This window comes from Protomyctophum parallelum (genome assembly GCF_964188405.1).
Source record: "Protomyctophum parallelum genome assembly, chromosome: 3".
NCBI classification, from domain to species: Eukaryota; Metazoa; Chordata; class Actinopteri; order Myctophiformes; family Myctophidae; genus Protomyctophum; species Protomyctophum parallelum.
In genome coordinates, this window is record NC_139698.1 from 16591331 (window position 1) to 16616321 (window position 24991).

Genomic DNA, 24991 nt, shown 5'->3' on the forward strand with positions numbered 1-24991 from the left:
AAAACGATGGGTTATAGCCCATCGTTTTTTGAATTTTAGATTATTTTATTTTTATCCTCGTTTTTCATAATTTTGGACCATGGGCCCATATCGTACGGCATACTACAGCACGCAGTTTTTCATCATTTTTGAGGATTTGAAAAAAAAAAAAAAATTAAAAAAACGATGAGTTATAGCCCATCTTTTCTTTTTTTTTTTATCCTCGTTTTTCATCATTTTGGACCATGGGCTATAGCCCATATCGTACGGCATACTATAGCACGCCGTTTTTCATCATTTTTGAGGATTTGAAAAAAAATAAAAAATGGAAAAAACGATGGGTTATAGCCCATCGTTTTTTTAATTTTGATTATTTTTTTTATCCTCGTTTTTCATCATTTTTGACTATGGGCTATAGCCCATATCGTACGGCATACTATAGCACGCCGTTTTTCATCATTTTTGAGGATTTGAAAAAAAATAAAAAATGGAAAAAACGATGGGTTATAGCCCATCGTTTTTTTAATCTTTATATATTTTTTTATCCTCGTTTTTCATAATTTTGGACCATGGGCTATAGCCCATATCGTACGGCATACTATAGCACGCCGTTTTTCATCATTTTTGAGGATTTGAAAAAAATGAAAAAAACGATGGGTTATAGCCCATATCGTACGGCATATTATAGCACGCCGTTTTTCATCATTTTTGAGGATTAAAAAAAAAAAAAAAAAAGGAAAAAACGATGGGTTATAGCCCATCGTTTTTTTAATTTTGATTATTTTTTTTATCCTCGTTTTTCATCATTTTTGACTATGGGCTATAGCCCATATCGTACGGCATACCGCACGCCGTTTTTCATCATTTTTGAGAATTTGAAAAAAAAATGAAAAAATGAAAAAGAAAACGATGGGTCATAGCCCATCGTTTTTTGAAATTTAGATTATTTTATTTTTATCCTCGTTTTTCATAATTTTGGACCATGGGCTATAGCCCATATCGTACGGCATACTATAGCACGCAGTTTTTCATCATTTTTGAGGATTTGAAAAAAAAAAGAAAAAAAAAAAAAACGATGGGTTATAGCCCATCGTTTTTTTAATCTTTATATATTTTTTTATCCTCGTTTTTCATCATTTTGGACCATGGGCTATAGCCCATATCGTACGGCATACTATAGCACGCCGTTTTTCATCATTTTTGAGGATTTGAAAAAAATGAAAAAAACGATGGGTTATAGCCCATCTTTTTTTTTTTTTTATATTCTTTTTTTTATCCTCGTTTTTAATCATTTTTGCCCATGGGCTATAGCCCATATCGTACGGCATACTATATCACGCCGTTTTTCATCATTTTTGAGGATTTGAAAAAAAATAAAAAAATAAAAAAACGATGAGTTATAGCCCATCTTTTTTTTTATTTTTTATCCTCCTTTTTCATTATTTTGGACCATGGGCTATAGCCCATATCGTACGGCATATTATAGCACGCCGTTTTTCATCATTTTTGAGGATTAAAAAAAAAAAAAAAAAAGGAAAAAACGATGGGTTATAGCCCATCGTTTTTTGAATTTTAGATTATTTTATTTTTATCCTCGTTTTTCATAATTTTGGACCATGGGCCCATATCGTACGGCATACTACAGCACGCAGTTTTTCATCATTTTTGAGGATTTGAAAAAAAAAAAAAAATTAAAAAAACGATGAGTTATAGCCCATCTTTTCTTTTTTTTTTTATCCTCGTTTTTCATCATTTTGGACCATGGGCTATAGCCCATATCGTACGGCATACTATAGCACGCCGTTTTTCATCATTTTTGAGGATTTGAAAAAAAATAAAAAATGGAAAAAACGATGGGTTATAGCCCATCGTTTTTTTAATTTTGATTATTTTTTTTATCCTCGTTTTTCATCATTTTTGACTATGGGCTATAGCCCATATCGTACGGCATACTATAGCACGCCGTTTTTCATCATTTTTGAGGATTTGAAAAAAAATAAAAAATGGAAAAAACGATGGGTTATAGCCCATCGTTTTTTTAATCTTTATATATTTTTTTATCCTCGTTTTTCATAATTTTGGACCATGGGCTATAGCCCATATCGTACGGCATACTATAGCACGCCGTTTTTCATCATTTTTGAGGATTTGAAAAAAATGAAAAAAACGATGGGTTATAGCCCATATCGTACGGCATATTATAGCACGCCGTTTTTCATCATTTTTGAGGATTAAAAAAAAAAAAAAAAAGGAAAAAACGATGGGTTATAGCCCATCGTTTTTTTAATTTTGATTATTTTTTTTATCCTCGTTTTTCATCATTTTTGACTATGGGCTATAGCCCATATCGTACGGCATACCGCACGCCGTTTTTCATCATTTTTGAGAATTTGAAAAAAAAATGAAAAAATGAAAAAGAAAACGATGGGTCATAGCCCATCGTTTTTTGAATTTTAGATTATTTTATTTTTATCCTCGTTTTTCATAATTTTGGACCATGGGCTATAGCCCATATCGTACGGCATACTATAGCACGCAGTTTTTCATCATTTTTGAGGATTTGAAAAAAAGTGAAATAATGAAAAAAAACGATGGGTTATAGCCCATCGTTTTTTTTTATTTTAGATTATTTTATTTTTATCCTCGTTTTTAATCATTTTTGACCATGGGCTATAGCCCATATCGTACGGCATACTATAGCACGCAGTTTTTCATCATTTTTGAGGATTTGAAAAAAATTAAAAAAACGATGGGTTATAGCCCATCGTTTTTTTAATCTTTATATATTTTTTTATACTCGTTTTTCATAATTTTGGACCATGGGCTATAGCCCATATCGTACGGCATACTATAGCACGCCGTTTTTCATCATTTTTGAGGATTTGAAAAAAATGAAAAAAACGATGGGTTATAGCCCATCTTTTTTTTTTTTTATATTCTTTTTTTTATCCTCGTTTTTAATCATTTTTGACCATGGGCTATAGCCCATATCGTACGGCATACTATATCACGCCGTTTTTCATCATTTTTGAGGATTTGAAAAAAAATAAAAAAATAAAAAAACGATGAGTTATAGCCCATCTTTTTTTTTATTTTTTATCCTCGTTTTTCATAATTTTGGACCATGGGCTATAGCCCATATCGTACGGCATATTATAGCACGCCGTTTTTCATCATTTTTGAGGATTAAAAAAAAAAAAAAAGGAAAAAACGATGGGTTATAGCCCATCGTTTTTTTAATTTTGATTATTTTTTTTATCCTCGTTTATCATCATTTTTGACTATGGGCTATAGCCCATATCGTACGGCATACCGCACGCCGTTTTTCATCATTTTTGAGAATTTGAAAAAAAAATGAAAAAATGAAAAAGAAAACGATGGGTTATAGCCCATCGTTTTTTGAATTTTAGATTATTTTATTTTTATCCTCGTTTTTCATAATTTTGGACCATGGGCTATAGCCCATATCGTACGGCATACTATAGCACGCAGTTTTTCATCATTTTTGAGGATTTGAAAAAAAATAAAAAAACGATGGGTTATAGCCCATCGTTTTTTTAATCTTTATATATTTTTTTATCCTCGTTTTTCATAATTTTGGACCATGGGCTATAGCCCATATCGTACGGCATACTATAGCACGCCGTTTTTCATAATTTTTGAGGATTTGAAAAAAATGAAAAAAACGATGGGTTATAGCCCATATCGTACGGCATATTATAGCACGCAGTTTTTCATCATTTTTGAGGATTTGAAAAAAAAAAATGAAAAAATGAAATAAACGATGGGTTATAGCCCATCGTTTTTTGATTTTTTTGAAGAAAAGAAAACATCCTAGTTTTTCATCATTTTTGACTATGGGCTATAGCCCATATCGTACGGCATACTATAGCACGCCGTTTTTCATCATTTTTGAGGATTTGAAAAAAATTAAAAAAACGATGGGTTATAGCCCATCGTTTTTTTAATCTTTATATATTTTTTTATACTCGTTTTTCATAATTTTGGACCATGGGCTATAGCCCATATCGTACGGCATACTATAGCACGCCGTTTTTCATCATTTTTGAGGATTTGAAAAAAATGAAAAAAACGATGGGTTATAGCCCATCTTTTTTTTTTTTTATATTCTTTTTTTTATCCTCGTTTTTAATCATTTTTGACCATGGGCTATAGCCCATATCGTACGGCATACTATATCACGCCGTTTTTCATCATTTTTGAGGATTTGAAAAAAAATAAAAAAATAAAAAAACGATGAGTTATAGCCCATCTTTTTTTTATTTTTTATCCTCGTTTTTCATTATTTTGGACCATGGGCTATAGCCCATATCGTACGGCATATTATAGCACGCCGTTTTTCATCATTTTTGAGGATTAAAAAAAAAAAAAAAAAAAGGAAAAAACGATGGGTTATAGCCCATCGTTTTTTTAATTTTGATTATTTTTTTTATCCTCGTTTTTCATCATTTTTGACTATGGGCTATAGCCCATATCGTACGGCATACCGCACGCCGTTTTTCATCATTTTTGAGAATTTGAAAAAAAAATGAAAAAATGAAAAAGAAAACGATGGGTTATAGCCCATCGTTTTTTGAATTTTAGATTATTTTATTTTTATCCTCGTTTTTCATAATTTTGGACCATGGGCTATAGCCCATATCGTACGGCATACTATAGCACGCAGTTTTTCATCATTTTTGAGGATTTGAAAAAAATTAAAAAAACGATGGGTTATAGCCCATCGTTTTTTTAATCTTTATATATTTTTTTATCCTCGTTTTTCATAATTTTGGACCATGGGCTATAGCCCATATCGTACGGCATACCGCACGCCGTTTTTCATCATTTTTGAGAATTTGAAAAAAAAATGAAAAAATGAAAAAGAAAACGATGGGTTATAGCCCATCGTTTTTTGAATTTTAGATTATTTTATTTTTATCCTCGTTTTTCATAATTTTGGACCATGGGCTATAGCCCATATCGTACGGCATACTATAGCACGCAGTTTTTCATCATTTTTGAGGATTTGAAAAAAAATAAAAAAACGATGGGTTATAGCCCATCGTTTTTTTAATCTTTATATATTTTTTTATCCTCGTTTTTCATAATTTTGGACCATGGGCTATAGCCCATATCGTACGGCATACTATAGCACGCCGTTTTTCATAATTTTTGAGGATTTGAAAAAAATGAAAAAAACGATGGGTTATAGCCCATATCGTACGGCATATTATAGCACGCAGTTTTTCATCATTTTTGAGGATTTGAAAAAAAAAAATGAAAAAATGAAATAAACGATGGGTTATAGCCCATCGTTTTTTGATTTTTTTGAAGAAAAGAAAACATCCTAGTTTTTCATCATTTTTGACTATGGGCTATAGCCCATATCGTACGGCATACTATAGCACGCCGTTTTTCATCATTTTTGAGGATTTGAAAAAAATTAAAAAAACGATGGGTTATAGCCCATCGTTTTTTTAATCTTTATATATTTTTTTATACTCGTTTTTCATAATTTTGGACCATGGGCTATAGCCCATATCGTACGGCATACTATAGCACGCCGTTTTTCATCATTTTTGAGGATTTGAAAAAAATGAAAAAAACGATGGGTTATAGCCCATCTTTCTTTTTTTTTATATTCTTTTTTTTATCCTCGTTTTTAATCATTTTTGACCATGGGCTATAGCCCATATCGTACGGCATACTATATCACGCCGTTTTTCATCATTTTTGAGGATTTGAAAAAAAATAAAAAAATAAAAAAACGATGAGTTATAGCCCATCTTTTTTTTATTTTTTATCCTCGTTTTTCATTATTTTGGACCATGGGCTATAGCCCATATCGTACGGCATATTATAGCACGCCGTTTTTCATCATTTTTGAGGATTAAAAAAAAAAAAAAAAAAATGAAAAAACGATGGGTTATAGCCCATCGTTTTTTTAATTTTGATTATTTTTTTTATCCTCGTTTTTCATCATTTTTGACTATGGGCTATAGCCCATATCGTACGGCATACCGCACGCCGTTTTTCATCATTTTTGAGAATTTGAAAAAAAAATGAAAAAATGAAAAAGAAAACGATGGGTTATAGCCCATCGTTTTTTGAATTTTAGATTATTTTATTTTTATCCTCGTTTTTCATAATTTTGGACCATGGGCTATAGCCCATATCGTACGGCATACTATAGCACGCAGTTTTTCATCATTTTTGAGGATTTGAAAAAAATGAAAAAAACGATGGGTTATAGCCCATCGTTTTTTTTTTTATATTCTTTTTTTTATCCTCGTTTTTAATCATTTTTGACCATGGGCTATAGCCCATATCGTACGGCATACTATATCACGCCGTTTTTCATCATTTTTGAGGATTTGAAAAAAAATAAAAAAATAAAAAAACGATGAGTTATAGCCCATCTTTTTTTTATTTTTTATCCTCGTTTTTCATTATTTTGGACCATGGGCTATAGCCCATATCGTACGGCATATTATAGCACGCCGTTTTTCATCATTTTTGAGGATTAAAAAAAAAAAAAAAAAAAGGAAAAAACGATGGGTTATAGCCCATCGTTTTTTTAATTTTGATTATTTTTTTTATCCTCGTTTTTCATCATTTTTGACTATGGGCTATAGCCCATATCGTACGGCATACCGCACGCCGTTTTTCATCATTTTTGAGAATTTGAAAAAAAAATGAAAAAATGAAAAAGAAAACGATGGGTTATAGCCCATCGTTTTTTGAATTTTAGATTATTTTATTTTTATCCTCGTTTTTCATAATTTTGGACCATGGGCTATAGCCCATATCGTACGGCATACTATAGCACGCCGTTTTTCATCATTTTTGAGAATTTGAAAAAAAAATGAAAAAATGAAAAAGAAAACGATGGGTTATAGCCCATCGTTTTTTGAATTTTAGATTATTTTATTTTTATCCTCGTTTTTCATAATTTTGGACCATGGGCTATAGCCCATATCGTACGGCATACTATAGCACGCAGTTTTTCATCATTTTTGAGGATTTGAAAAAAAATAAAAAAACGATGGGTTATAGCCCATCGTTTTTTTAATCTTTATATATTTTTTTATCCTCGTTTTTCATAATTTTGGACCATGGGCTATAGCCCATATCGTACGGCATACTATAGCACGCCGTTTTTCATAATTTTTGAGGATTTGAAAAAAATGAAAAAAACGATGGGTTATAGCCCATATCGTACGGCATATTATAGCACGCAGTTTTTCATCATTTTTGAGGATTTGAAAAAAAAAAATGAAAAAATGAAATAAACGATGGGTTATAGCCCATCGTTTTTTGATTTTTTTGAAGAAAAGAAAACATCCTAGTTTTTCATCATTTTTGACTATGGGCTATAGCCCATATCGTACGGCATACTATAGCACGCCGTTTTTCATCATTTTTGAGGATTTGAAAAAAATAAAAAAAACGATGGGTTATAGCCCATCGTTTTTTTAATCTTTATATATTTTTTTATACTCGTTTTTCATAATTTTGGACCATGGGCTATAGCCCATATCGTACGGCATACTATAGCACGCCGTTTTTCATCATTTTTGAGGATTTGAAAAAAATGAAAAAAACGATGGGTTATAGCCCATCTTTCTTTTTTTTTATATTCTTTTTTTTATCCTCGTTTTTAATCATTTTTGACCATGGGCTATAGCCCATATCGTACGGAATACTATATCACGCCGTTTTTCATCATTTTTGAGGATTTGAAAAAAAATAAAAAAATAAAAAAACGATGAGTTATAGCCCATCTTTTTTTTATTTTTTATCCTCGTTTTTCATTATTTTGGACCATGGGCTATAGCCCATATCGTACGGCATATTATAGCACGCCGTTTTTCATCATTTTTGAGGATTAAAAAAAAAAAAAAAAAAATGAAAAAACGATGGGTTATAGCCCATCGTTTTTTTAATTTGGATTATTTTTTTTATCCTCGTTTTTCATCATTTTTGACTATGGGCTATAGCCCATATCGTACGGCATACCGCACGCCGTTTTTCATCATTTTTGAGAATTTGAAAAAAAAATGAAAAAATGAAAAAGAAAACGATGGGTTATAGCCCATCGTTTTTTGAATTTTAGATTATTTTATTTTTATCCTCGTTTTTCATAATTTTGGACCATGGGCTATAGCCCATATCGTACGGCATACTATAGCACGCAGTTTTTCATCATTTTTGAGGATTTGAAAAAAATTAAAAAAACGATGGGTTATAGCCCATCGTTTTTTTAATCTTTATATATTTTTTTATCCTCGTTTTTCATAATTTTGGACCATGGGCTATAGCCCATATCGTACGGCATACTATAGCACGCCGTTTTTCATCATTTTTGAGGATTTGAAAAAAATGAAAAAAACGATGGGTTATAGCCCATATCGTACGGCATATTATAGCACGCCGTTTTTCATCATTTTTGAGGATTAAAAAAAAAAAAAAAAAAGGAAAAAACGATGGGTTATAGCCCATCGTTTTTTTAATTTTGATTATTTTTTTTATCCTCGTTTTTCATCATTTTTGACTATGGGCTATAGCCCATATCGTACGGCATACCGCACGCCGTTTTTCATCATTTTTGAGAATTTGAAAAAAAAATGAAAAAATGAAAAAGAAAACGATGGGTCATAGCCCATCGTTTTTTGAAATTTAGATTATTTTATTTTTATCCTCGTTTTTCATAATTTTGGACCATGGGCTATAGCCCATATCGTACGGCATACTATAGCACGCAGTTTTTCATCATTTTTGAGGATTTGAAAAAAAAAAAAAAAAAAAAAAAAACGATGGGTTATAGCCCATCGTTTTTTTAATCTTTATATATTTTTTTATCCTCGTTTTTCATCATTTTGGACCATGGGCTATAGCCCATATCGTACGGCATACTATAGCACGCCGTTTTTCATCATTTTTGAGGATTTGAAAAAAATGAAAAAAACGATGGGTTATAGCCCATCTTTTTTTTTTTTTTATATTCTTTTTTTTATCCTCGTTTTTAATCATTTTTGACCATGGGCTATAGCCCATATCGTACGGCATACTATATCACGCCGTTTTTCATCATTTTTGAGGATTTGAAAAAAAATAAAAAAATAAAAAGACGATGAGTTATAGCCCATCTTTTTTTTTATTTTTTATCCTCCTTTTTCATTATTTTGGACCATGGGCTATAGCCCATATCGTACGGCATATTATAGCACGCCGTTTTTCATCATTTTTGAGGATTAAAAAAAAAAAAAAAGGAAAAAACGATGGGTTATAGCCCATCGTTTTTTTAATTTTGATTATTTTTTTTATCCTCGTTTTTCATCATTTTTGACTATGGGCTATAGCCCATATCGTACGGCATACCGCACGCCGTTTTTCATCATTTTTGAGAATTTGAAAAAAAAAATGAAAAAATGAAAAAGAAAACGATGGGTTATAGCCCATCGTTTTTTGAATTTTAGATTATTTTATTTTTATCCTCGTTTTTCATAATTTTGGACCATGGGCCCATATCGTACGGCATACTACAGCACGCAGTTTTTCATCATTTTTGAGGATTTGAAAAAAAAAAAAAAAATTAAAAAAACGATGAGTTATAGCCCATCTTTTTTTTTTTTTTTATCCTCGTTTTTCATCATTTTGGACCATGGGCTATAGCCCATATCGTACGGCATACTATAGCACGCCGTTTTTCATCATTTTTGAAGATTTGAAAAAAAATTAAAAATGGAAAAAACGATGGGTTATAGCCCATCGTTTTTTTAATTTTGATTATTTTTTTTATCCTCGTTTTTCATCATTTTTGACTATGGGCTATAGCCCATATCGTACGGCATACTATAGCACGCCGTTTTTCATCATTTTTGAGGATTTGAAAAAAAATAAAAAATGGAAAAAACGATGGGTTATAGCCCATCGTTTTTTTAATCTTTATATATTTTTTTATCCTCGTTTTTCATAATTTTGGACCATGGGCTATAGCCCATATCGTACGGCATACTATAGCACGCCGTTTTTCATCATTTTTGAGGATTTGAAAAAAATGAAAAAAACTATAGGTTATAGCCCATATCGTACGGCATATTATAGCACGCCGTTTTTCATCATTTTTGAGGATTAAAAAAAAAAAAAAAAAAGGAAAAAACGATGGGTTATAGCCCATCGTTTTTTAATTTTGATTATTTTTTTTATCCTCGTTTTTCATCATTTTTGACTATGGGCTATAGCCCATATCGTACGGCATACCGCACGCCGTTTTTCATCATTTTTGAGAATTTGAAAAAAAAATGAAAAAATGAAAAAGAAAACGATGGGTCATAGCCCATCGTTTTTTGAATTTTAGATTATTTTATTTTTATCCTCGTTTTTCATAATTTTGGACCATGGGCTATAGCCCATATCGTACGGCATACTATAGCACGCCGTTTTTCATAATTTTTGAGGATTTGAAAAAAATGAAAAAAACGATGGGTTATAGCCCATCTTTTTTTTTTTTTTTTTTTCTTTTTTTTATCCTCGTTTTTAATCATTTTGGACCATGGGCTATAGCCCATATCGTACGGCATACTATAGCACGCCGTTTTTCATCATTTTTGAGGATTTGAAAAAAATGAAAAAAACGATGGGTTATAGCCCATCTTTATTTTTATTTTTTATCCTCGTTTTTCATTATTTTGGACCATGGGCTATAGCCCATATCGTACGGCATATTATAGCACGCCGTTTTTCATCATTTTTGAGGATTAAAAAAAAAAAAAAAAAAAGGAAAAAACGATGGGTTATAGCCCATCGTTTTTTTAATTTTGATTATTTTTTTTATCCTCGTTTTTCATCATTTTTGACTATGGGCTGTAGCCCATATCGTACGGCATACCGCACGCCGTTTTTCATCATTTTTGAGAATTTGAAAAAAAAATGAAAAAATGAAAAAGAAAACGATGGGTTATAGCCCATCGTTTTTTGAATTTTAGATTATTTTATTTTTATCCTCGTTTTTCATAATTTTGGACCATGGGCTATAGCCCATATCGTACGGCATACTATAGCACGCAGTTTTTCATCATTTTTGAGGATTTGAAAAAAAAAAAAAAAAAAAAAAAAAACGATGAGTTATAGCCCATCTTTTTTTTTTTTTTTTATCCTCGTTTTTCATCATTTTGGACCATGGGCTATAGCCCATATCGTACGGCATACTATAGCACGCCGTTTTTCATCATTTTTGAGGATTTGAAAAAAAATAAGAAATGGAAAAAACGATGGGTTATAACCCATCGTTTTTTTAATTTTGATTATTTTTTTTATCCTCGTTTTTCATCATTTTTGACTATGGGCTATAGCCCATATCGTACGGCATACTATAGCACGCCGTTTTTCATCATTTTTGAGAATTTGAAAAAAAATGAAATAATGAAAAAAAACGATGGGTTATAGCCCATCGTTTTTTGAATTTTTGAATTTCTTTTTTTATCCTAATTTTTCATCATTTTGGACCATGGGCTATAGCCCATATCGTACGGCATACTATAGCACGCCGTTTTTCATCATTTTTGAGGATTAAAAAAAAAGTGAAATAATGAAAAAAAACGATGGGTTATAGCCCATCGTTTTTTAATTTTAGATTATTTCATTTTTATCCTCGTTTTTCATAATTTTGGACCATGGGCTATAGCCCATATCGTACGGCATACTATAGCACGCCGTTTTTCATCATTTTTGACTATGGGCTATAGCCCATATCGTACGGCATACTATAGCACGCCGTTTTTCATCATTTTTGAGGATTAAAAAAAAAGTGAAATAATGAAAAAAAACGATGGGTTATAGCCCATCGTTTTTTGAATTTTAGATTATTTTATTTTTATCCTCGTTTTTCATAATTTTGGACCATGGGCTATAGCCCATATCGTACGGCATACTATAGCACGCCGTTTTTCATCACTTTTGAGGATTTGAAAAAAAGTGAAAAAAAAGTAAAAAAACGATGGGTTATAGCCCATCGTTTTTTAATTTTAGATTATTTCATTTTTATCCTCGTTTTTCATAATTTTGGACCATGGGCTATAGCCCATATCGTACGGCATACTATAGCACGCCGTTTTTCATCATTTTTGACTATGGGCTATAGCCCATATCGTACGGCATACTATAGCACGCCGTTTTTCATCATTTTTGAGAATTTGAAAAAAATGAAAAAATGAAAAAGAAAACGATGGGTTATAGCCCATCGTTTTTTGAATTTTAGATTATTTTATTTTTATCCTCGTTTTTCATCATTTTGGACCATGGGCTATAGCCCATATCGTACGGCATACTATAGCACGCCGTTTTTCATCACTTTTGAGGATTTGAAAAAAAGTGAAAAAAAAGTAAAAAAACGATGGGTTATAGCCCATCGTTTTTTAATTTTAGATTATTTCATTTTTATCCTCGTTTTTCATAATTTTGGACCATGGGCTATAGCCCATATCGTACGGCATACTATAGCACGCCGTTTTTCATCATTTTTGACTATGGGCTATAGCCCATATCGTACGGCATACTATAGCACGCCGTTTTTCATCATTTTTGAGAATTTGAAAAAAATGAAAAAATGAAAAAGAAAACGATGGGTTATAGCCCATCGTTTTTTGAATTTTAGATTATTTTATTTTTATCCTCGTTTTTCATCATTTTGGACCATGGGCTATAGCCCATATCGTACGGCATACTATAGCACGCCGTTTTTCATCATTTTTGAGGATTTAAAAAAAAGTGAAATAATGAAAAAAAACGATGGGTTATAGCCCATCGTTTTTTAATTTTTTAATTTATTTTTTTATCCTCATTTTTCATCATTTTGGACCATGGGCTATAGCCCATATCGTACGGCATACTATAGCACGCCGTTTTTCATCATTTTTGACTATGGGCTATAGCCCATATCGTACGGCATACTATAGCACGCCGTTTTTCATCATTTTTGAGAATTTGAAAAAAATGAAAAAATGAAAAAGAAAACGATGGGTTATAGCCCATCGTTTTTTGAATTTTAGATTATTTTATTTTTATCCTCGTTTTTCATCATTTTGGACCATGGGCTATAGCCCATATCGTACGGCATACTATAGCACGCCGTTTTTCATCATTTTTGAGGATTTGAAAAAAATGAAAAAATGAAAAAAACGATGGGTTATAGCCCATCGTTTTTTGAATCTTTATATATTTTTTTATCCTCGTTTTTCATCATTTTGGACCATGGGCTATAGCCCATATCGTACGGCATACTATAGCACGCCGTTTTTCATCATTTTTGAGGATTTGAAAAAAAATGAAAAAATGAAAAAAACGATGGGTTATAGCCCATCGTTTTTTGATTTTTTTGAAGAAAAGAAAATATCCTCGTTTTTCATCATTTTTGACTATGGGCTATAGCCCATATCGTACGGCATACTATAGCACGCCGTTTTTCATCATTTTTGAGAATTTGAACAAAATGAAAAAATGAAAAAAACGATGGGTTATAGCCCATGGTTTTTAGAATTTTTGAGGAAAAAAAAATCCTCGTTTTTAATCATTTTTGACCATGGGCTATAGCCCATATCGTACGGCATACTATAGCACGCCGTTTTTCATCATTTTTTAGGATTTGAAAAAACATGGGTTATTGCCCATCGTTTTTTTTATTTTTGATTTTTTTTTAACCTCGTTTTTCATCATTTTTGAACATGGGCTATAGCCCATACTGTAAGGCATACTATAGCACGCCGTTTTTCATCATTTTTGAGGATTTGAAAAAAATGAAAAAACATGGGTTATTGCCCATCGTTTTTTTAATTAAAAAACAATAATTAATCCTCGTTTTTCATCATTTTTGACCATCTCACTGAGCAATAGCCGGCTATTAGACGTGCGTCTAAAAATAGGATAAAAAACATCTAAAAATAGACGTCTAAAACACGTCTATTTTTAGACGTGTTTTAGATGTCTATTTTTAGACGTTTTTTATCCCATTTTTAGATGCTCGTCTAATAGCCCATATCATACGGCATACTCTAGCACGCCGTTTTTCATCATTTTTGACGATTTGAAGAAAATGGAAAAAAATATATTATAGCCCATCGTTTTTTGAATTTAAAAAAAAAAATTAACCTCGTTTTTCATCATTTTTGAACATGGGCTATAGCCCATACCGTACGGCATACTATAGCACGCCGTATTTCATCATTTTTGAGGATTTGAAAAAAATGAAAAAAAAAAAAAAAACATGGGTTATAGCCCATCGTATTTTGAAATTTTGAAAAATATATTAACCTCGTTTTTCATCATTTTTGAACATGGGCTATAGCCCATACCGTAAGGCATACTATAGCACGCCGTTTTTCATCATTTTTGAGGATTTGAAAAAAATGAAAAAAATGAAAAAACATGGGTTATTGCCCATCATTTTTTGAATAAAAAAAAAAAAACTCGTTTTTCATCATTTTTGACCATCTCACTGAGCAATAGCCGGCTATTAGACGTGCGTCTAAAAATAGGATAAAAAACATCTAAAAATAGACGTCTAAAACACGTCTATTTTTAGACGTGTTTTAGACGCCTATTTTTAGACGTTTTTTATCCCATTTTTAGACGCTCGTCTAATAGCCCATATCATACGGCATACTCTAGCACGCCGTTTTTCATCATTTTTGAGGATTTGAAAAAAATGAAAAAAAAAAAAACATGGGTTATAGCCCATCGTCTTTTGAAATTTTGAAAAAGAAACTAACCTCGTTTTTCATCATTTTTGAACATGGGCTATAGCCCATACCGTAAGGCATACTCTATATAGCACGCTGTTTTTCATCATTTTTGAGGATTTGAAAAAAATGAAAAAACATGGGTTATTGCCCATCGTTTTTTGAATTTTAGATTAATTTTTTAAATCCTCGTTTTTCATCATATTTGACCATCTCACTGACCAATAGCCGGCTATTAGACGTGCGTCTAAAAATGGGATAAAAAACAACTAAAACACGTCTAAAAATAGACGTGTTTTAGACGTTTTTTATCCCATTTTTAGACGCTCGTCTAATAGCCCATATCATACGGCATACTCTAGCACGCCGTTTTTCATCATTTTTGAGGATTTGAAAAAAATGAAAAAAAAAAAAACATGGGTTATAGCCCATCGTCTTTTGAAATTTTGAAAAAGAAACTAACCTCGTTTTTCATCATTTTTGAACATGGGCTATAGCCCATACCGTAAGGCATACTCTATATAGCACGCTGTTTTTCATCATTTTTGAGGATTTGAAAAAAATGAAAAAACATGGGTTATTGCCCATCGTTTTTTGAATTTTAGATTAATTTTTTAAATCCTCGTTTTTCATCATATTTGACCATCTCACTGACCAATAGCCGGCTATTAGACGTGCGTCTAAAAATGGGATAAAAAACAACTAAAACACGTCTAAAAATAGACGTGTTTTAGACGTTTTTTATCCCATTTTTAGACGCTCGTCTAATAGCCCATATCATACGGCATACTCTAGCACATCGTTTTTTTTATTTTTTTATTTTTTTTTAAGCTCGTTTTTCATCATTTTTGAACATGTGCTATAGCCCATACCGTACGGCATACTATAGCACGCCGTATTTCATCATTTTTGAGGATTTGAAAAAAATGAAAAAAAAAACAAAACATGGGTTATAGGCCATCGTTTAATGAAGAATTGAAAAAAAAAATTACCTAGTTTTTCATCATTTTTGAACATGGTCTATAGCCCATACCGTAAGGCATACTATAGCACGCCGTTTTTCATCATTTTTGAGGATTAAATTTTTTTTTTTGACCATCTCACTGAGCAATAGCCGGCTATTAGACGTGCGTCTAGAAATAGGATAAAAAAACATAAAAAATAGACGTCTAAGGGGCACGGTGGCACAGTTGGTAGTGCTGTTGCCTCACAGCTAGAATTTCCTGGGTTTGATTCCCGCTGGGGACACTGTGGGCACTGGCGGCGTGTTCCCTCCTCCGCGTCATCAGTGCCCATACCCGAGGCGGGGGTTGGCGATAGGGCCTTTCTGTGTGGAGTTTGCATGTTCTCCCTGTGTCCCCTAGGGTAGATACCCTCACAAAAACATGCCGTAATCCTGGTCTCTAAAACTACCTCCCCCTGGCCAGCCGGGGCGCCTGATGGAGGGGAAAGGAACTGGTCGGAATAACGTGTCCCTTCCACGCGCTACGTCCGGCCGGGGAAATTCCCCTCTGTCAGGTGAAAAGAAGCAGCTTGGACTCCTCATGCATAGAAGGAGGCATGAGGTCAGTCTGCTGCCCCCCCAGGTTGGCAGAGGAAGTGTAGCGCCCAGGATTACATTAGATAATTGGCACTGGGTGAAAAGAAAACTGGGTTACAAAATCGTGGGATAAAAATTTAAGAAAAATAAATAAATAGACGATTAAAAATAGACGTCTAAAACACGTCTATTTTTTTAGACGTTTTTTATCCCTTTTTTAGACGCTCGTCTAATAGCCCATATCGTACGGCATACTGTAGCACGCCATTTTTCTTCATTTTTGAGGATTTGGATACCACCTAAGATCCAGTTAGAAACCCACGTAAGCCCATATGGGTTAACACGGGTGGGCCCTTTGTGAAAACTGGGTGCACGGCCCACTTGGAACCCATGTCCATAGCCCATGTCAAAACCCAATTGGGCCCAGATGGACATGTTAGCTGGGTAAGAGCATTACCTTTAATTCTCCCAACACTAAAACATATCGTCATTACGTCACCATCGAAAACCAATTACACTCTGGCATTGGGTCCTTTAATCCACATCTTTATTACGTCATCATTGAGAGCTAGTTATACACATTACCTTTAATTCTCCCAACACTAAAACATATCGTCATTACGTCACCATCGAAAACCAATTACACTCTGGCATTGGGTCCTTTAATCCACATCTTTATTACGTCATCATTGAGAGCTAGTTATACATATACTATATATGTATATGTAATTTGTAAGTTGATTAGCGGTATATTTTATGTTTGCGTCATCATTGAGAGCGAGTTATACATATATATGTAATTTGTAAGTTGATTAGCGGTATACTGTGGTTACTTTGCGCCAAAAACCGTCCCAGCCAACCCGCCACTTTTGATGCGTATGCAAATAAAACAGCAAGTTGTGCCAGATTTGCTGGGACCAGATTACATACATGACCATATTTCTTACGTCATCATTGAGAGCTAGTCATACATATACTATATATATGTAATTTGTAAGTTGATTAGCGGTATACTGTGGTTACTTTGCGCCAAAAACCGTCCCAGCCAACCCGCCACTTTTGATGCGTATGCAAATAAAACAGCAAGTTGTGCCAGATTTGCTGGGACCAGATTACATACATGACCATATTTCTTACGTCATCATTGAGAGCTAGTCATACATATACTATATATATGTAATTTGTAAGTTGATTAGCGGTATACTGTGGTTACTTTGCGCCAAAAACCGTCCCAGCCAACCCGCCACTTTTGATGCATATGTGTCCCAGTCCAGTGATTTCACCCACAAGTCTCCAATACTTTAACTTCACAATTGAACAAAATACTTTATTTTTTATTTTTGGTGGTTTTCGTTTTTAGCCACATTAACACAGTTGGAATGTTAAAGAATGTTTTTATTCCATCAGAAAGTCGTTTTAGTGTCAATAAGTCGTTCTAATTGCTTAAACATGTCACTATGTGTAATGTTTTAACGATTGGATTAACCAATGCTAACAAATGCTAACCAGACAATAGAGCTTTCCTCTTAAAGTATGCAAATTCCGCATTTGTTTTTAGTGTAATAAAAGTAATTGTTTGTTCATTCAAATCGGCCTCTGTTTTAAGTTTGCCTTTTATATTTGAAGTTGTCCACGGACCTGTGTTGCCTCGTTTTTATATTCATATTATTTAATAGAGGACCAGACCTCTCAAAAAGGTGGCGTGGTCGGCTGATTGGTTCAGCACCTCTGAACTTTATTACAATTATCACTGTATTTTATTGGTAAATTTATAAGTATATATGTTTTAGTGCTTTGGTGTTTTTAGCTCGTGCCACACACGCATGCATGCTTAAAATAAACAGATCTACAAGCGTACACGTGTACCATTCCGTGTCGATAACTTGTACATCTGTTATTTTTGTGCATGTGAACCTCGAACGCTGCCATTAAATTTGCGCTGCGCCTCGACAGACGTATATATACATGCGTCTACTCTACAATTAAAATCAGACAGCTAGCTGTCATATCGATAGTGATCCCCGTAAAAAAGACATGCTTTTAGAAATAATTATTAATGCAGCCTCATAACTGCCGACGCCCGACGGCTATTTTGGCTATCATCCTCTATAAAGTCCGAATGCATTCACACCAGTAACGAACCGCACCGTGGTTCGTTTAGAAGTGAACCGAGTCCGGCCTTTTTTAGCGGACCATGGTTCGTTTCTTTGATCCGCACCAGAGTTCTGATGCACGTTCACACCAACCGAACCAAAGCGGTAAGCGGACCATGGTTCGTTTTAAACGAACCAAACATGTCCGGTGAAAAAACAACATTGCAAGCCTCTATGTATTGACTTACCGGTATAACACTGGAAATGCTGCCATAGGCTACATGGCACAGGGTTCTGCACACTGTATGTCTAAGGGTGCTTTCTCACCCAAAGTTCGCTTAGAAGGACCAAATTGTTGCATTTAGATTTTGGTCCGTTTGGTGTTCACACAGTTCACACACTTGTAGATCTATTTTCAGCATGCAACCTATTGTAAAATGACTTGTCCACATGTAGTCCCTCCTTACTTGAAATTGTCTATATATTTAGTCTTAGTTTTATTCATCATGGCTTAGTTTTCATGTAGTTTCCATTTTGTCCAGTTTTTGTCAGTGAAAAAAGGTAGTCGACGAACCTTTTCCATCTTAGTTTTGGTCGGCGAACCAAATATGTAAACAAATGACACGTGGACATGTTAAGCGAACCAAATGGTGGAAAAAAAAGATAATAGGTCATTTTATGATGGAGGGAAAAAGAACATGAGGGGAAATCACTGTCTACAATAATAGGGCACAACCTTCAGTCACACAGAGAGAAGAGAACAGCAACATGGAACGACAGCAACAACTTGCTATTGCATTCATTCTTAATTATTTTAGACGTCTACAGACGCATAGATGTTTATGGACATATATGCGTCTATAGACATCTATAGACATCTAATAGACACTTATAGATGTAGACGTCTATAGACATCTAATAGACGTCTATAGACATCTACAGCATCTATGCATCTATAGACGTCTATGCTATATTGTAAACTCTCAGAGTTACAGACCCATAAGGATCCATTTGGTTCCTAACTATCATTTAGCTGGGAACCCCCTGGAACTCCCTCAAGGACCCCTGGGGGTCCCCGGAGCCCACTTTAGGAACCACTGGTTTACAGCACATAATATCTCTTATCTTAAAGGAAAGTATCTGTTCATAATAAAATACCACCATTTGTTCCTAATCAAATCAGTCAGGAGGCCTGTGGGCAGTTCGTAAACCAGTCTGTCTCATAGGAGGGCTGTGGGATGTTCAGAAACCAGTCTGTCTCATAGGAGGGCTGTGGGCAGTTCAGAAACCAGTCTGTGTCTCATAGGAGGGATGTGGGCAGTTCAGAAACCAGTCTGTGTCTCACAGGAGGGCTGTGGGCAGTTAAGAAACCAATCTGTGTCTCATAGGAGGGCTGTGGGCAGTTCAGAAACCAGTCTGTGTCTCATAGGAGGGCTGTGAGCAATTCAGAAACCAATTCATCATTAGGCAGATTTTCCTTTTAAAAAAGATTTCTTTTTTTTTATATATATTTAGATTTATATTATTGTGCGAACAATGGCTTCCATTGTCGCATTGCAACTTTTCAGGAATAGAAAGCCTGCAGCTTGGATTCCCCATCATCGATAATGTCACTGGTGGAGTATCAATACTGCAATGCAGAAATACTGTTACAAGTAACTTAACTTAAAAAGTACAAAAGTATTGGCATCAAAATTAAAGTACCGAAAGCAAAAAGTACTTGTCATACAGAATGTCCCATTTCAACTTTTCAAATGTATACAAATATTTTGCAAAATAGCAGATGCGACGCATTCTGAGCTTGTAGATTGGCTATTTTCAACTGGCCGCGTGCTGAAGTGGGTAAAGTATGTTTTATAATAATTATCAAAATCTACAAAAGCAACTAGTAATTAAAAATGTAAAATAATTGTAGTGGAGTAAAAGTATAATATTTGCCTCTGACATGTAGTGGAGTAGAAGTAAAAGTATTGACATTTTTAAATACATTTTTAAATACTTAACAATAATCAAATCTGTACTTAAGTACAGTATGAGTACCGCACAATTGTATATTATGTTCACCCACATGTGAATGGGCTGGAATACTGCCGTGTGACTCAAATCGTGCTGTGTCTCTCCATGTCCTCTTTGTCATTGATGACGTTAGCGGCTACTTTGTTCATTTCAATGGCTTCCACTTCCTTTTCCGTGGCCAGGCTCCTTCGGGCTAGCTTCTTCTGCCTCTTCACTATTTTGCAGTGGAGGAGCGCCCACAGGGCCCACGTCGCCGTGAAGATGCCGTATATCAAGCCGAGGAATGTGAATCTTGAAAAGATGGAAAAACACAAGATTTAGTGACGTGTGTTGGTTATTAGTCTTGGTGACACACTTCGTTGCATTTCTCTATAGAACAGTCTGTCCACACTGCCAGCGTTTTTCAGCGTTTTTTTGAGTGGTGCAACCACTCCTACAACCAGCAATGTCCGTGTACACCTATGTACCCATGTGGTCATGTATGTATGTATGTACCAGTAGGGGGTGCCAGAAACAGAGAGAGGGGTAGTGCTGCAATGTTGCCTGCTAATGAGAGAGAGAGAGAGAGAGAGGTGGGGGGGGAGCTGCACCACTCAGTTCACACGTGTGTGATTTTTTACTAATCTTTCAAGACTCTCAGAATATTTTGTTCACCAAAACACCCAGCCGCCGATTTATATAGTGGAACAGTTGCAGTGTTGATTTCTGTCGACTAAAACTAAGATGAAAAATGTTCGTCGACCACCTTTTCTCACTGACGAAAACTAAATGGAAACTAAATGAAAACTAAGCTATTATGCTGACTAAAACTAAGACTAAATATACTGACAATTTCGTCAACAAATAAAAACTACACTATAACAAAATACATACATAAATGGATGCACCTGGGACGTATCCTCAGTGATGTATCCCAAGGTCATCGGGGTTTCGGGTCTCGCAACATCATACCCCTCACTCAGGTGACCCAGCCGGGAGTGATCAAGTCCCGACTTACGTCCCAGTAGCTACCCTCGATAAGTCCCATTAGGGAAAAACCAGGGCCACAACAATCCATTCCTCCTGAACTACTCTACCGGGACTGGGAGGTACCATTCTGGCACATGGAAGGACTAGGCTCTGTGGGTTGACACCTGTCCGGGCCCCTCCTACGTCTCACAAGGTCCACTCCTGCTCTCACCAGGTCAGGCCCTGTGCGTTGCACCAGACTCCCAGCACCAGGCACTTTATTCAGGAATGGTGGATTCTCAAGCCGCAACGGTTCCGCAGGCCCCACCTTGCCCTTGGTGGTGCCGCCGGCTCCGCTTGAGGCTTGCATGGCCCTCCTAAAGGCCTCACCGTGGGTTTGTTGGGCTTCTTCCTCACGGAAGACACAGGCTGGGGCGCTAACCCTTACTGCTCCCGGGTGCCGTCTAATTTCCGGCTGCCACCCGTCTCTCCGGTGGTCACCAGACTATTCCTGGTTGTCACTTAGTCTATTCCTATGAGTCACTATAAATAGAAGAACTATAACAAAATACATACATAAATGGATGCACTAAAATGTTAGGAAGGGACTAGTGGACAAGTCATTTTACAATTGTTGCTTGCTGAAAATAGCCGATCTACAAGCTCACAACGCGTCGCAGCGCAACGCGTTGTGGGCTTGTAGATCGGCTATTTTCAGCAAGTGTAAAAACAGTCATTATATTGGTATCAAGGTCCGCCAAAATATATATATATATTTTTAAACATATGTTTATTGATTTTCTTTACAGTACAAAGAAGTATTTTCAAAACAATTTACATATATTCCCCCCCCCCACATCCCCATGTCAGCACAAATACAAACAGAATCTTATCACAAAATGTTTTGACAACAATAAATACAGAACAAAAATAAATAAATAATGACAAAACTAAAAATAAAACGAAAATAAAACACATTACATACAGTTAAACAAACAAATGCCCAATGTCCGTCACAGTTCCCTACCCCCACCCCACAGCTGACTACTCCAATTAACCACTATACATCCAAAGTGCCAAAATACATTTTAGACGACCTAATCAACTGTAGATTTAGTCGACTGACACTAGACTAACACTAAAAACATTCCAGGTGACTAAAACTAAATGAGGACTATTCAAGAGACTATAGGACTAAAACTAAAATCAAACTTTGCTTCCAAAAACAACACTGAACAGTTGGTATAGAGTGACAGAAGTGTATACCTGAAAGCGTTGGTGTCGTAGAATCTGCACGCTCCACGACCTCCGCACGCCTTGGTTCCCCACTTCAAACACGTCAGGTCAATCAGTGCCCCGAGATAGATAGGAGGAGGGATGCCACCTGAACACACGCACGCACACGCACATGCAAAATAAAAGTGAAACATCTGAAATATATGTGTCGGGACATCAGCAACAAAATATTTTCAGATGAGAATAGTGGTCCACGGTCAAATACTTATTCCTTTGGGAGTTTATTATCTTGTCATGATTGGTGAGATATGTCCAATAGTTGTTCCATTGATTATACATTTATAATTAATGTCCTTATATGGCATGGTGAAGCAGTTCTCAAAGTCACTCTTTTAGTGCATAAACACGTGCACGCATGCACGCACGCACAATAAATCTTGCCTGCTTGTGTACTCAGAACTCACCCAAAGTTCTCACTACCAAGGTCTGCATTCCCAATGCCAGTGACTTCAGGTCGGGCTGTATGCACCTAACGTTGTACACACGTGCACACACACACACACACACACACACACACACACACACACACACACACACACACACACACACACACACACACACACACACACACACACACACACACACACACACACACACAGGCATTGTTTTGAACAGAGCTTTGTGGTTGCAAACGTACAGTAGCCTGCACACGGCACATGACAACTTTGTTACTGAGTTCAAATCCAACATTGAAATTGGCTCTGACGGGCCACATTTGCACATTGCATGCACACATTCACACATGGCTTTTTAACAACACCATGCCAAAAGAAAACAAAGTCTTATAATGCACATGACCCTGATCCACTATTTCCGGAGCCATGCTGAAAATAACAACCACCTCCTGACAATCAGGACAGCGTACCGGTAGAGATTGATTTGCCCCCCCCCCCCCACCCCCGCACGACACGTAAAGGTAAACCGGAAATATTAGTGTCAGCACTCAGCAGACGATGAGCACCCCGACTTGCCGTGGAAATGTGTGTACTTTAACTTAAGTACTGTACTTAAAACCATTTTGAGGTATTTGTACTTTACTTGAGTATTTCCAATTTCCAATACTTGTACTTCTACTCCACTACATTTCAGAGGCAAATTTTTTACTTTTACTCCACTACAATTATTTGAAAACTTTAGTTATCTTTGGCCATTTGAAAAATAGCCGATCTAGAAGCTCACAAGCTCAAAAGGCGTCGCACATTTATGTACACATTTTGAACTTGTGAAATGGCACATTCTGCACAATGAGTACTTTTACTTCTAGTACTTTATGTACATTTTGATGCCGATGCTACTGTACATTTTCAATTCCGTACTTTTACTTGTAACGGAGTAGTTCTAAATTGCAGTATTGGTACTTTTACTTAAGTAAAACAATTGAGTACTTTTTCCACCACAGTGTGTGTGTGTGTGTGTGTGTGTGTGTGTGTGTGTGTGCGTGTGTGTGCGCGCGTGCGTGCGTACCTGAGCAGGATAATGTAAGCGGGCGTGGCACCACATGCGTTGATGAAGGAGGCCAGCACCGCCACCGCCATGTAGAACTTGAACATGTGGTCACAGTTGGCGGCCCTGGGACACTGACCCAGCACCGCGGACATGTTCACGCCTGGACCCGTCAGCATCTCCCTCACGCACGTGCAGTTACCATACATCTGAAACATATCACATGTATAGACCGATTCACAGAGGGTTTCCTGGGTGCGGCCATTACTGAGGTGTACCATTAAGCTCAACAGCACTGATTAGCTACACCTGGCCTACGGAGCACCTGCTCCATGGATTACACCTCAGTAATGGCCGCGCCCAGGGCACCCCTCTGTGAATCGGTCTATAGCCTCTACAGCAGTGGTTCCCCAAGTGGGGTGCGCCGGGGACCCCCAGAGGTCCTCGAGGGAGTTCCAGGGGTTCCCCAGCTAAATGATTGTTAGGACCCAAATGGACCCTTATGGTTTCAAGGTTCAAGGTTTCTTTACTTTTGTCTCCCGAAGGAGAAATTTGTCTTGGACCCCAAGGACCCGCGCTGCAACATAGACACATACACAATACAATACAAGGCAATAAAGGCACACACTAAATTAACATTGTTTCTACAATATAAATTGGGGGTCCCAGAGATGGAAATGCCATTAAATGGGGGGTCCGTAGACTAATGCATGTCAAACTGGGGGGGACCTTGAAATTAAATGGGTTGAGCATCACTGCTTGAGCCGTAAAAATCTTCTCTTAAGGGGGGGTCCCTGACATAGTTTTTCAAACGGGGCGTTACCACTCCTTATTACCCCTTCTTTGTTCCCCATACTTGAGTATTTCCAATTTCCAGTACTCTTACTTCTACTCCACTACATTTCAGAGCCAAATGTTTTACTTTTACTCCACTACAA

The 24991-nt window shown here is 35.6% G+C and overlaps 1 protein-coding gene across 1 annotated transcript in view; it reads right to left on the reverse strand.

Annotated features, from left to right (window-relative positions):
* Positions 1–20449: 20449 nt before the first annotated feature.
* LOC310856558 (solute carrier organic anion transporter family member 1C1-like) overlaps positions 20450–24991 on the reverse strand; it is a gene marked incomplete at both ends in the record, with an annotated part of 23297 nt that continues 18755 nt past the window's right edge. The window contains 4 exons of the mRNA XM_083762029.1: positions 20450–20657; positions 22581–22698; positions 23015–23079; positions 24075–24262. Of these exons, the coding sequence (XP_083618155.1) occupies positions 20450–20657; positions 22581–22698; positions 23015–23079; positions 24075–24262 (579 nt within the window). The remainder of the gene's footprint in view (positions 20658–22580; positions 22699–23014; positions 23080–24074; positions 24263–24991) is intronic.